Raw genomic sequence first — 13,503 nt, 5'->3', positions numbered from 1 at the left:
ATCCTTTTTGTTTGCAGTAGTGATGGGATTGTTACCCTAATTTCTCTTTTTGCTTTTTCGTTGTTAGCATATAGGAATGCAAGCGATTTCTGTGTATTAGTTTTGTGTCCTGTACCTTTACTAAATTCATTGATTAGCTCTTAGTAATTTTCTGGTGGTATCTTTAAGGCTTTCTATGTATAGTATCATGTTATCTGCAGACAGTGAGAGTTTTACTTCTTTTCCAATCTGGATGCCTTTTATTTCTTTTTATTCTCTAATTGCTCGGGTAGGACTTCCAAAACTGTTGAATAATAGTGGAGAGAGTGGCCACCCTTGTGTTGTTCCTCATCTTAGAGGGAATTCTTTTAGTTTTTCACCATTGAGAAGAATGTTTGCTTGGGTTTGTTGTATATGGCCTTTATTATGTTGAGATACCAACAACAGTAATTTTTAAAATTGAGGTATGTATTTATTTTAGAAATGCTATTGCATACTTAATAAACAACAGTATAGTATAACATAGCTTTTATATGCGCTAGGAAACCAAAACATTTGTGTGAGTTGCTTTATTGTAAATTTGCTTTTTGTGGTGCTTTGGGTATGTCTGTATAGATACCTCTTTTGAGGTAGTGATTTCATTTCCTTTGAATATATACAGAAGTGGATTGCTGGTAGTTGTATTTTTGACGTCTAGATGTGCTTCCATATGATTTCTGTGGTGGTTGTATCAGTTTGCATTCCTACCATCAGTGTACTGAGGTTCCCTTTTCTCTACATTCTCACCAGCATTCAGTGTTTCTCACCTTTCTGATTATAGACATTCAAGCAGATATATGATGCCTTCTCATTGTGGTTTTGAATTGTGTTTTCCTGATGATTAGTGATACTAAGCACCTTTTCAGATACTTGTTAGCCATTTGGATGTGTTTCAAAATCTCTTCAAGTCCTTTGCCCACATTCTTTTAAATAAATGCTTTTTAAAATTAATTATTTGGCTGCGCAGAGAGGTGTGTGGGATCTTAGTTCCCTGACCAGGGATCAAGTCTGCACTCCCTGCTATGGAAGCACGGATACTTAAACAGTGGACTGCCAGGAAGTCCGTTTTGCCCACTTTTTAATTGGGTTATTTGATTTTTTTGCTCTGATTTGTATGAGTTCCTTATGTATTTTGTATATAAACCCCTTATCAAGAACACTTTTTCCCATGCTATATAGGTTGACTTTTTGTTTTGTTGGTGGTTTCCTTTCCTATGCATAACTTTTGTTATGCATTACAAGTTTGTTATACATAAGTTATGCTATGCATAATTTTGATGTAGTCCCACGTGTTTGTTTTTGCTTTTGATAAACCATTGCCAAGACCAGTATGAAGGAGTTTACCCCCTATTTTTCTTCTAGGAATTTTATGGTTTCAAATCTTATCTTCAAGTCTCTATCCATTTTGAGTTGATTTTTGTATGTGGTATAAAATAAAGGTCCAGTTTTATTTGTTTGCATATGGTCATCTAGTTTTCCCACACCATTTATTGAAGAGATCATTCTTTCTTCTTTGTGTATTCTTGACTCCTTTGTAGAAAATTAATTGGCCATATGTATGCAAGGGTTTATTTCTAGACCCTCCATTTTGTGCTGTTAGTCTGAATCTCTGTTTTTATGTCAATACAGTTACCAATACAGCAATCAGTTATTTTGATTACTGTAACTTTGTAATATAGTTTGAAATCAGAAAGTTGATGCCTCCAACTCTGTTCTTCTTTTTCAAGAGTGTTTTTGCTATTCAGGGTTTTTTGTGGTTCCATATGAATTTTAATATTTTTTCCCAATTTTTGTATAAAATGCCATTGGAATTTTAATGGGGGTTGCATTGAATTTGCTACTTCGAGGAGTATGGATGATTTAATAATTCTTCTACTCCATGAGCACAGATGTTTCCATTTATATCTTTTTCAATTTCTTTCATCTCCTTGGTTAAATTTATTCCTGATTGGTTCATTCTTTTTGATGCTATTTAAAAGGGATTGTTTTCTTACTTAGTCTTTCTAATGGTTCATTGTTAGCGTATAGAAGGACAACTCATTTTTTTTTTTATACTGACTTTGTATCCTGCAACTTTGTTGTTGTTGTTCAGTCACTAAGTCGTGTCCAACTCTTTGCGACCCCATGGACTGCAGCACATTAGGGCTCCCTATTCCTCACTATTTCCTGGAGTTTGCCCAAGTTCATCTCCATTGAATTGGTGATGGTATGTTGATGTTTATTCTTGCCATTTCTTGCTTGACCACATCCAATTTATCTTGATTCATGGACCTAACCTTCAAGGTTCCTATGCAGTATTGTTGTTTACAGCATCGGATTTTACTTTCACCACCAGACACATTCACAACTGAGGATCATTTCTGCTTCCACCCAGCCGCTTCATTCTTTCTGGAGCAATTGGTAATTGTCCTCCACTCTTCCCCAGTAGCATATTGGACATCTTCCAACCTGGGTGGGGGGCATGGTTCATCTTTTGGTGTCATATCTTTCTGCCTTTTTATACTGTTCATGGAGTTCTCATGGCAAGAATACTGGAGTGGTTTGCCATTCCCTTATACAGTGGATCAAGTTTTGTTAGATCTCTCACTGTGACCCAGCTACCCTGCATGGCATGGCTCATAGCTTCATTCAAGCCCCTTCGCCACAACAAGGCAGTGATCCATGATAGGATCCTGCAACTTTCCTGAACTTAATATTCTGACAGGTTTTTGGTGGGGTCTTTAAAGCTTTTTCTGTCTATTTAAGATCACATCGTCTGCAAACAAGACAGTTTTACTTTTTCCTTTCTTATTTTGATGCCTTTTATTTCTTTTTCTTGCCCAGTTGCTTGGACTAGGACTTCCAATACTATGTTGGTTGAAAGTGGTAAGAATGGGTATCTTTATTTTGTTCCTGATCTTGAGGAAAAGTTTTCCAGCTTTTCACTGTTGAGTATAATGTTATCTGTGGGTCTGTCATATATGGCCTTTACTGTGTTGAGGTATGTCCCTCTGTCCAGTCTGTTTAGTTTTTATTTTATTTTTAAAAGTTTTTATTGGAGTATAGTTGGTTTACACTGCTGTGTTACTCTTTGCTGTACAACAAAATCAGTTAGTTATACATATATGTATGTCTACTCTTTTTTGATTCTTTTCCCATGTAGGTCATTGTAGAATATTAGGTAGAGTTTTCTGTGCTATATGGTCCTTATTTGTTATGTATTTTATATATAATAGCATGTATGTGTGAATCCCAGCCTCCCAATTTATCTGTCCCTCCTCCCTTTTACCCAGTAACCATAATGTTTAATTTTTATAATAAAGGGATGTTGAATTTTATCAAACACATGATTTTTATCCTTTATTTTATTAATGTGATGTATCACATTTATTAGTTCACATATATGTTGAACCATTCTTGCATGGGAAGCATTTCATACCTTTTTAGGGGGCTTAGCAACATGTTTTTGAATGGACATAGATACTAGCATGTAAAATAAGCTACTAGCATATAAAATTAGGCCAAAATAATATTGTGAATGGGTTCTTCCCTGGTAGCTCAGCTGGTAAAGAATCTGCCTGTAATTCAGGAGATGCCAGTTAAATTCCTGGGTCAGGAAGATCCGCTGGAGAAGGGGTGGGCTACCCACTCCAGTATTGTTGGGCTTCCCTGGTGGCTCAGCCAGGTGGTAAAGAACCCCCTGCAATGTGGGAGACCTGGGTTTGATACCTGGGTTGGGAAGATCTCCTGGAGAAGGGAACAGCTACCCACTCCAGTATTCTGGCTTGGAGAATTCCATGGACTATTCCATGGGGTCACAAAGAATCGGACACAACTGAGTGACTTGCACTTTCAATATTGTGAATAGTTACTGCTCTAATAGATATCAAACATATGGACCATTTCCACCATCCCAGAAATTCCTTTTAGATACTACTGTTCTGTATGATTTTATGTAATGAGGGACTGAATATCATTACAGTAAAAGTTTTAAGAATCATGCCTTGCTAATTACGTAGAATTTCAGAAGACCTAGAGTCTTGGAAAGATTGGGTGACATAGTGAAGTGAACAGTACACCATGCTGTTTAAGGAACGCTAATCTAATTAACAGTGAGCACTAACCAGTTGGTTTTCTTTATTTTTTAATCCTAGCTCTGCTTTGTGTTGTATGAATTTGGAAAACCTAAAGAGATTCTATAAGCTCTTATAAAACCTTAAAAGCAAACAAGAAACAGCTAATGTGTGTTCACTGTAAATTTTATAGTGCAAAAAAATTAGAAAAACCATTTTTAAAAAGAAAAATCATATTTGTAAAACATGGACTTGCTGTCTATCATCCATTTAAGTTCTTTTTTAACATGATACAAGTCGTTATATCGTCTTCTCTAATTTGATCCCCTTTATATCGAGCCACTTCTCTCTTAGCCTCATAACTTTGTTTGACTGGAATATTAGGTAATCAGTAAAAAAAGAGACCTAAACTTGACTTTTGTGTTTTTATTTAATTTTAGATTCCTGAAATGTGTTGTTATAAACAGTAAGGATTTCCCTCGGTGGTTCAGCGATAAAGAATCTGCCTGCAGTGCAGGAGATGAAGGTTCCACCCCTGGGTCGGGAAAATCCCCCGAGGAGGGCATGGCAACCCAACCAGTATTCTTGTCTGGAGAATCCCATGGACAGAAGTGCCTGGTGGGCTACAGTCCATGGGGTTGCAAAAGGTCAGACGCAACTGAAGGGACCTAGCCCACATGCACATAAACAGTGAACACATAATTGAAATTTATTACCAAATATGAAACAGCTTAGAGGACACAACTTTACTAGGATAGAAAATGTGAAAAGTTAAGAAAACTTTGAAATGAAATAGAATTCGATAGGAAGGGAGAGCGTGTCTAGAAGAATTTCATTTGGTACAGAGAACCAGTACCATAAAAACGTCTTTTCTGAAATACGATTTTTAGAAATCAAACATTTTTTGTCTTTCCGGTAATTTTGTTATACAGATTCTTTGCAGAAGAGAATAATCAATGCGCTAGAGGAGTTACTTGTGTTGGAATTTTGTCTTTGTTTTCTTAAATAAAGTTTCAGTTCAGTTCAGTCGCTCAGTCGTGTCCGACTCTTTGCGACCCCATGAATCGCAGCACGCCAGGCCTCCCTGTCCATCACCAACTCCCGGAGTTCACTCAGACTCATGTCCATCAAGTCGGTGATGCCATCCAGCCATCTCATCCTCTGTCATCTCCTTCTCCTCCTGCCCCCAATCCCTCCCAGCATCAGGGTCTTTTCCAGTGAGTCAACTCTTCTCATGAGGTGGCCAAAGTATTGGAGTTTCAGCTTCAGCATTAGTCCTTCCAATGAACACCCAGGACTGATCTCTTTTAGGATGAACTGGTTGGATCTCCTTACAGTCCAAGGGACTCTCGAGTCTTCTCCAACACCACAGTTCAAAAGCATCAATTCTTCGGCGCTCAGCTTTCTTTACAGTCCAGCTCTCACATCCATACATGACCACTGGAAAAACCATAGCCTTGACTAGACAGATCTTTGTTGGCAAAGTAATGTCTCTGCCTTTTTTTTTTTCTCTGCTTTTGAATATGCTATCTAGGTTGGTCATAACTTTTCTTCCAAGGAGTAAGCGTCTTTTAATTTCATGGCTGCAGTCACCATCTGCAGTGATTTGGGAGCCCCAAAATATAAAGTCTGACACTTTCCACTGTTTCACCATCTATTTTCCATGAAGTGATGGAACCAGATGCTATGATCTTAGTTTTTTGAATGTTGAGCTTTAAGCCAACTTTTTCACTCTCCTCAAGCCAACTTTTTCACTCTCCTCTTTCACTTTCATCAAGAGGCTCTTTAGTTCCTCTTCACTTTCTGCCATAAGGGTGGTGTCATCTGCATATCTGAGGTTATTGATATTTCTCTCAGCAGTCTTGATTCCAGCTTGTGCTTCTTCCAGCCCAGCGTTTCTCATGATGTACTCTGCATATAAGTTAAATAAGCAGGGTGACAACATACAGCCTTGACGTACTCCTTTTCCTATTTGGAGCCAGTCTGTTGTCCCTTGTCTAGTTCTAACTGTTGCTTCCTGACCTTTCTCAAGAGGCAGGTCAGGTGGTCTGGTATTCCCATCTCTTTCAGGATTTTCCACAGTTTATTGTGATCTACACAGTCAAAGGCTTTGGCATAGTCAATAAAGCAGAAATAGATGTTTTTCTGGAACTCTCTTGCTTTTTCCATGATCCAGCAGATGTTGGCAATTTGATCTCTTGATTCCTCTGCCTTTTCTAAAACCAGCTTGAACATCTGGAATTTCACCGTTCATGTATTGCTGAAGCCTAGCTTGGAGAATTTCAAGCATTACTTTACTGGCATGTGAGACGAGTGCCATTGTGTGGTAGTTTGAGCATTCTTTGGCATTGTCTTTCTTTGGGATTGGAATGAGATACTGCTGCTTAGTATCTGATCAGGGCATAGAAACATGGCATAGCAGACTTACTTTGAGGTCCAAGATTCTGAAGGCATAGGAAATTAAAAGTGTGGCTGCATGTTTCATAATATGACACTTTTGGCTCCTCTATTAAAGTTATCCAAGATAGTTTATAACCAGCTTATTACTTTATATTTAACCAAACGTTTCCCTCATTTCCATAGTTATAAGCTCATTGATGATTTTAATGATTGATGTATATGAGTATATAACCATAACCGAGTGTTAAAGTGTTTTCTAAACCAATATTCCCTTTTACCTGAAATAATGTTACATAAATACTTTATGTAAAGTATAGAATTTGAAACACTAGCTCAGCACTGAACACTAATTGGCCCTCTGTACATTTTGAAATGTTTCTGAAAGAATGAGGGAGAAGTTGAATTTTTATTTGAGTTTATCCTAAATCTAACCATTGTCTGTCTTCATACTAGAATTGTAAAATGTATTGCGTAATATATATTATGTAATACATGAAGGCCAGTTATAAAGAAAAATTTTCAGTTCTTCCTTTTCTCTTCCCATTTTAATTATAGATTCTTAGGAGTTTCTTTGCTTTTTTTTAAAACTGAATCCCAATATTTTCCATCTGTTTCCCATCAGTTCAGTTCAGTCACTCAGTTGTGTGCGACCCTATGAACCACAGCACGCCAGGCCTCCCTGTCACCAACTCCCAGAGTCCACCCAAACCCATGTCCATTGAGTTGGTGATGCCATCCAACCATCTCATGTGTCGTCTGCTTCTCCTCCTGCCCTCAGTCTTTCCCAGCATCAGGGTCTTTTCAAATGAGTCAGTTCTTTGCATCAGGTGGCCATAGTATTGGAGTTCAGCTTCAACATCAGCCTTTCCAATGAACACCCAGGACTGATCTCCTTTAGGTTGGATCTCCTTGCAGTCCAAGGGACTCTCGAGTATTCTCCAACACCACAGTTCAAAAGCATCAAATTTTCTGTACTCGGCTTTCTTTATAGTCCAACTCTCACATCCATACATGACCGCTGGAGAAACCGTAGCCTTGACTAGATGGACCTTTGTTGGCAAAGTAATGTCTCTGCTTTTGAATATGCTGTCTAGGTTGGTCATAACTTTCCTTTTGAGGAGTAAGCGTCTTTTAATTTCATGGCTTCAATCACCATCTGCAGTGATTTTAGTGCCCCCCGCCCTCCCAAATAAAGTCAGCCACTGTTTCCCCATCTATTTGCCGTGAAGTGATGGGACCGGATGCCATGATCTTAGTTTTCTGAATGTTGAGCTTCAGTAGTAGTGTGTTAATGTGTTGAATGTGACTTTACCTACTTCAGAATCAAAAGGTCTGGTTTTAAGACCTGGCATGCAATTAGGTTCTAAAAGATGACAGAATCCAGCTCAGATGGTTCAGGAGGAGTACAGGGATAGGGATGGAGTAAGAAAACTGACAAAGGATGTGTTTTCACTGGTTACAGAGGGAAGCTTGAAAGGGCAAGGAAAGCATAGTGTCATTAGAGCCTAGTGAGAACTGTGGAGGAGTACCTGACAGGAGCCATGGGTGATAAAGGGACACAGTGTCTGTCACAAAATATGACCAGTAGGAAGGAGGGAATTGGAAAGAATTAATCCAGCTTTTCTCTGCCAGTGATAGACAGTCGTGGAATCGAGCAGATGCTGTTCAGGTCTGCTTCCTTTTGGCACAGAGTGGGGCAGAAGAATATTGGAGGGATGGGGTAGTGGCAGTAAGATAATAACCAGGACAATTACTAATCAGAGGGGGGCTGACTTAAGGTGATCTTTTAGATTCAGTTTCTTATCTCTAAACTGCAGATACTTTACTGGGGTTGATGTGGTCATTAAGTGAGCCATATCAAAATACTCCAATAGTGCATTGGTCTTGTATTTTTTAGAAGTTTTGATAAGGTGTGAATTTGAAAAGCTCAGCTTTGTTTCTCTTGGTGCTATGCTACATTTGTTTCATAAGAACTTTGATTGCCACCATCCTTTTGAATATATGTTAGTATTTGTGTTTCCCAATGATTTTGGGGGCTTCCTTGTTAGCTCAGTTGTAAAGAATCCACCTGCAATGCAGGAGACCCCCCGGTTCAATTCCTGGGTTGGGAAGATCTGCTGGAGAAGGGATATGCTACTCACTCCAATTTCTTGGGCTTCCCTGTGGTTCAGTTGGTAAAGAATCCGCCAGCAATGTGGAAGACCTGGGTTTCATCCCTGGGTTGGGAAGAACCCCTGGAGAAGGGAAAGGCTACCCACTCCAGTATTTTGGCCTGGAGAATTCCATGGACTGTATAGTCCGTGGTGTTGCAGAGTCAGACATGACTGAGCGACTTTCTCTGTACTTCAGTGATTTTTGAGAAGTGAACAGTCATTGTTCAGTAGTTCCCAGGATTTAGACTTCTTTTACTTACTGCCAAATGCGAGGTTTCACTCTTTTCATTCCAGGTGTAGACAGAGCAGTGCTTGCTTCTGAACTTACAGATGAAGTGCTTTTGAGATGCAGAAATTATCTCCCTGGTAAAAAACTGGTCAGACTTCACTCTCCCACATCTACCAGTGATGTATCCTTAGTGACTGCTTCTATTTTCTTGAGACAGCAGTGATTGTATTTTCAAATTTTTTTCTCCTAATTTTTACTGTATTTCTTCTCACAGAGATGTGCTTTCATCCAGCTTTACCTTTGAGTGTTAGTAGGTCAGACCAGAATCAAGCATTCACTCTGTTTTCAGGAAATGTATAGCCACTAGATGATATTTTACTTAAAAGCGCTTTTTGTTTTTTTAAAAATTCTCTCAAAAAAAACTATATTGTGATCTTGAAATTAAATACTTTCTATTTAATTTACAGGCTCAAGTTAGCAGTTTTGTACATTGCAGATTGAACTTTTCTGAATTACTGACTAAATCTTAATTATTTTCCACCAGACGGTCTGCCAAATCGCGAAGCAGAAGCCCATATTCATCTAGGCATTCAAGATCTCGTAGCAGGCATAGATTGTCTAGATCCAGAAGTCGTCATTCTAGCATTTCTCCTAGCACACTAACTCTGAAGAGTAGCCTGGCAGCTGAATTGAACAAGAATAAAAAAGCACGAGCTGCAGAGGCAGCACGAGCTGCAGAGGCAGCTAAGGCTGCAGAAGCAGCTAAGGCTGCTGAGGCTGCTGCCAAAGCTGCCAAAGCTGCCAACACTTCTACACCTACCAAGGGGAACACAGAAACTGGTGCCAGTGCATCACAAACCAACCACGTGAAGGACGTGAAGAAGCTTAAAATTGAGCACGCACCTTCTCCCTCAGGCGGTGGGACGTTAAAAACTGACAAGGCAAAAGCAAAGCCACCTCTTCAGGTAACAAAAGTGGATAATAATTTGATTGTAGATAAAGCCACCAAGAAAGCAGTTGTAGTTGGAAAGGAGAGTAAATCTGCTGCTACAAAGGAGGAACCAGTATCTCTTAAAGAGAAAACGAAACCACTTACACCAAGCATAGGAGCCAAGGAGAAGGAGCAACATGTGGCTTTAGTGACCTCTACCTTACCACCCTTGCCTTTGCCTCCCATGCTGCCTGAAGATAAAGATGCCGATAGGTAAGTGCAAAAAAGTTTGTTGTGACTGGTTAAAGAAAAGGAAATCTCAGTTTGAAATGACAGATTATTTGACCCCTCCCCCCAAAAATTTTTATGAAATACTGTTTAGTAAGTGAATTAATTTTCTTTATGGTATACAACTTAAAATGAAGCACATTGCATGTAGGACGAAAAAATTATAGCTTATGCTAAGAATTCCTGGTAAAAATTGCCATTGTCATGGGATATAATGTATGTTTCAGTTTGAGTTTAGAAATGAGAAATGTCAGTATTTTCTTTGGCTGAGTATTTGATGTTATCAGAGACAGGACATTTTATAATAGAATCTGTCCTGGGTGATAATAATCATATTATCTTGCTTATTTCTAATGTTTTCATTGACCTTATAAATTTATCACTTTAGGTCCCTTTATGAATACATCATTTTTTAGTTTTTTATTTTTTGCAACTAGAGATTAATTACATGTTTCAGAAATGTCATAATGTGTTAATGCTTTCCTTTAAATTATTTATAAATTTCTGCTGTTGGGGTATAGCTAGTACTTTATTTTGAAACATTTTAAAGAGGATGAAGGTAAGAATGACTAAATGTAAACGCAGTTCTAAGAATGTTTCTCAAATTGTGCTCGGATGGAAACTTTATGCTGTGTGTGATTTGCCTATTGACCTTTTCCATTTTTATTTTTATGAAGAAATTATAACTCCTACTCCCTTTTTGTTAAAAAGCAACTATATGGGCAGTTTTTCTAGCTGGCATCTTTAGGGAATTTGAAAACAAGTTGATAAAAATGCCATGTGGGCAGGTCTTTCAAGCACTCACTTTGGCTAGCTTTATGAAAATTTTGTAATTTAAACAAAAATAAATTATAATTTCATGCCCTCTGAAGCATCTTTTTTCTTTTGTATTTTTAGTACAATCAGAAATGTTGCTGAAGGGACCCCATCCAATTTAATCAGGTGTTACCTAGTTATACTATTCTGATTGTGATATTTGCAGGTTTGACTGTTTTTGTTAGGAACACTGAAGGGACATAACAGTAATGATTTATAGTTTTGATGAGTCCTGGAATAGGTTGTCCAGCACAGAGAGGCATGAGTCCAGAACTGAGTCTCTTCATCAGTAAGAGAATAAGCCTGTTGCCTGTTGCCAGGAATCTAGTGATTCTGGACTAGTGAGACTAGTTATTCTCTACTTTACTCTTCATATGTGCTGTAGGGGTAAATTTTACTGGTAAGAATTCAAGATATGTGCCCAGGTGGTGACTGCTTATTAAGAAGGGTTTTCTTTGTGCATCTGTTTTTAATAAGATGGTGGCACATTCCATACTTGGTCATTAAAAATTTTTTTGACTCACCTTGTTTGCTGTCGTCTTTTTTATTGTGTCTCTGCTCTTTTTTACTTTGAATGTTTTTGTATGTTTCAAGGATATAGAACTTTTTTAAGATTCTTGAGTACTACTACTGACATATGTGGCCAAAGATTGATTTAACACCAGTTACAGCCACTCTTCTTTTTGATGTTCCAAATTTGATTGTCTGGAATTTGACCAGTGGGAGCTCCTTTAAGCCAACTCCTTTGTCCTTTTGATATGACCCCTTTTATTTTGGAGTGAATTCTTGATTCCCATCCAAATAATCTTTTAGACTCACTTTGAACTTTGCTTCTCTCCCAGCCTTGAAATCTATTTCTCTCTGAAAATCATAAGATAGACTGTTAACTATACGTTTATATCTAATCATCTTTTTTTAAAAAAATGAGGATCATGCCATTTATAATATTCTTCCTCTCTTCTTTTGAAATTTAATGTATTGGAGATCTTTCCATGTTGGCAGAGATAGATTCAGTATTCCTTCACATGGAAGTGGATGCATCCACTTATTAATTATTCTCCTGTTGATTAATGGATATTTAGATTTAAAATTTTTTGCTATTAAACACTCCTTATACATTAATATTTTGTGTACACATGAGCAATTTATGTAGGATAGTTATGTGGTCAAAGCTCCACATTTAAAAATTTGATAGATACTGCCAAATTGTGTCTTAGTAGGATTGTGTGTCAATTTATGTAGCCAAATATATAAAATTGCTTCAGTGTCACTAAATATTGCCAATATTGAAATACTGAAAATCTTTAAAATATGTGATTAATTTTGCCTTTTTCTGATTATTGAGATATAGCATCTTTCTGAACATTTGTTGGCTATTTTTTCCAGTGAATTGCTTGTTCAGGTCTTATGCTGACTTTTCCTTAAGATTATTATTATTTTTTAATTGATTTATAGGTACCCCTTATGTTAGGATCTTGATCTGTGCCTGTCAGAGTGTGTTGCTTGTCTTTGAGACTTAACTTGTTTTGGCTGTGTGAATGTTATCTATTTTGAATGTATTTGGATCTGTCATTTTTCCATTAAAACTTACAGGTTTAAAAAGTTTTTAAAGGCTGATTCACATCTTATAGAAATTTATATGTGGGAGAAAGACATGGTCTGATTGTCCACTCTCGTCCACCACCTTGTGGACTAATAGATCAGTTGTCGCTAACATCGTTTATTGAATACTCTATCTCACTGACTTCTGGTGCCATATATAAAAATTAGACGCAGGCAGGTAATGTAAAAGTGAAGGGATGGAGTAAATGACTGCTTAGTGAACAACCCAACCCTTCAGCCTCAACTTCAGCACTGCTGTGAATGAATTTGGGTCCACTGTTGGCATTTTTTCCCTTTTTCTTAGATAAATTTTAAATCATTTGATTTCTCTTGCTTGATTTTTTGTTTGGGACTTGATTAAATGCAGTGATTAATTTGGAGACTGACAGCTGTACAGAATTGGAACTTCCCATATGAAAATATCATTTCTTTCATTCTTGTCTAGTTTTATGTTTATCAATCATGTTTTAATTTTCTTCTCTTGATCTTACACATTTCTTGTTAAGGCATTTTATTGTTTTTTGTTACTGTAGTATATGGAAACAAAAAAAAATCATTACATATCCTATTTGGTTATTGCAAGTATTCAGTGTGAATATATTTTAAATTATATAGTGTTATTCTTGGGAAGTAATATTTCATTTCTCTTAAGTCTCGGAGCCTTGCTGAATTTACTAGTTCATATAATGATGTATTTGAATATAGGCAGTCTTTTACATGCTAAATTGTAAGTAGAGTAAAACTTCTACTCCGCGGCCCCATGTTGAATTGTTTTTGTACAAGCAAATTTTTGACTAAAGTCTAATTACGAGTTAGAGACTACAGTTCTCTAAATAAATTATTTTAAATAGATTTATTTTCAGACAGTTCAAGTGGTACCTTTTCTAGAAAAAAGCTTTTACTGTCTTTCAGTCTTGAGTTGGCTACCCTTTAGTACCATATTACTCTGGAAAACAGTGTGTTTAGTACTGTATCCTGCTGTTTACTGACGTCTTCCAAAAGACTGAAAGCTTT

At 37.4% G+C, this 13,503-nt stretch overlaps 1 protein-coding gene across 2 annotated transcripts in view; it reads left to right on the top strand.

Moving 5' to 3' along the window:
- CDK13 (cyclin dependent kinase 13) overlaps positions 1–13,503 on the top strand; it is a 127,961-nt gene that overhangs the window by 26,301 nt on the left and 88,157 nt on the right. For both annotated transcript variants that reach the window (XM_040259488.1, XM_040259489.1), the window contains exon 2: positions 9,397–10,056. In XM_040259488.1, coding sequence (XP_040115422.1) covers positions 9,397–10,056 — 660 coding nt within the window. The remainder of the gene's footprint in view (positions 1–9,396; positions 10,057–13,503) is intronic.

The sequence above is a fragment of the Oryx dammah genome, unplaced genomic scaffold (assembly GCF_014754425.2).
Source record: "Oryx dammah isolate SB20612 unplaced genomic scaffold, SCBI_Odam_1.1 HiC_scaffold_18, whole genome shotgun sequence".
Taxonomy (NCBI): Eukaryota; Metazoa; Chordata; class Mammalia; order Artiodactyla; family Bovidae; genus Oryx; species Oryx dammah.
Note: the sequence above shows the minus strand (reverse complement) of the source record. Positions and strands in the feature narration are given on the sequence as shown.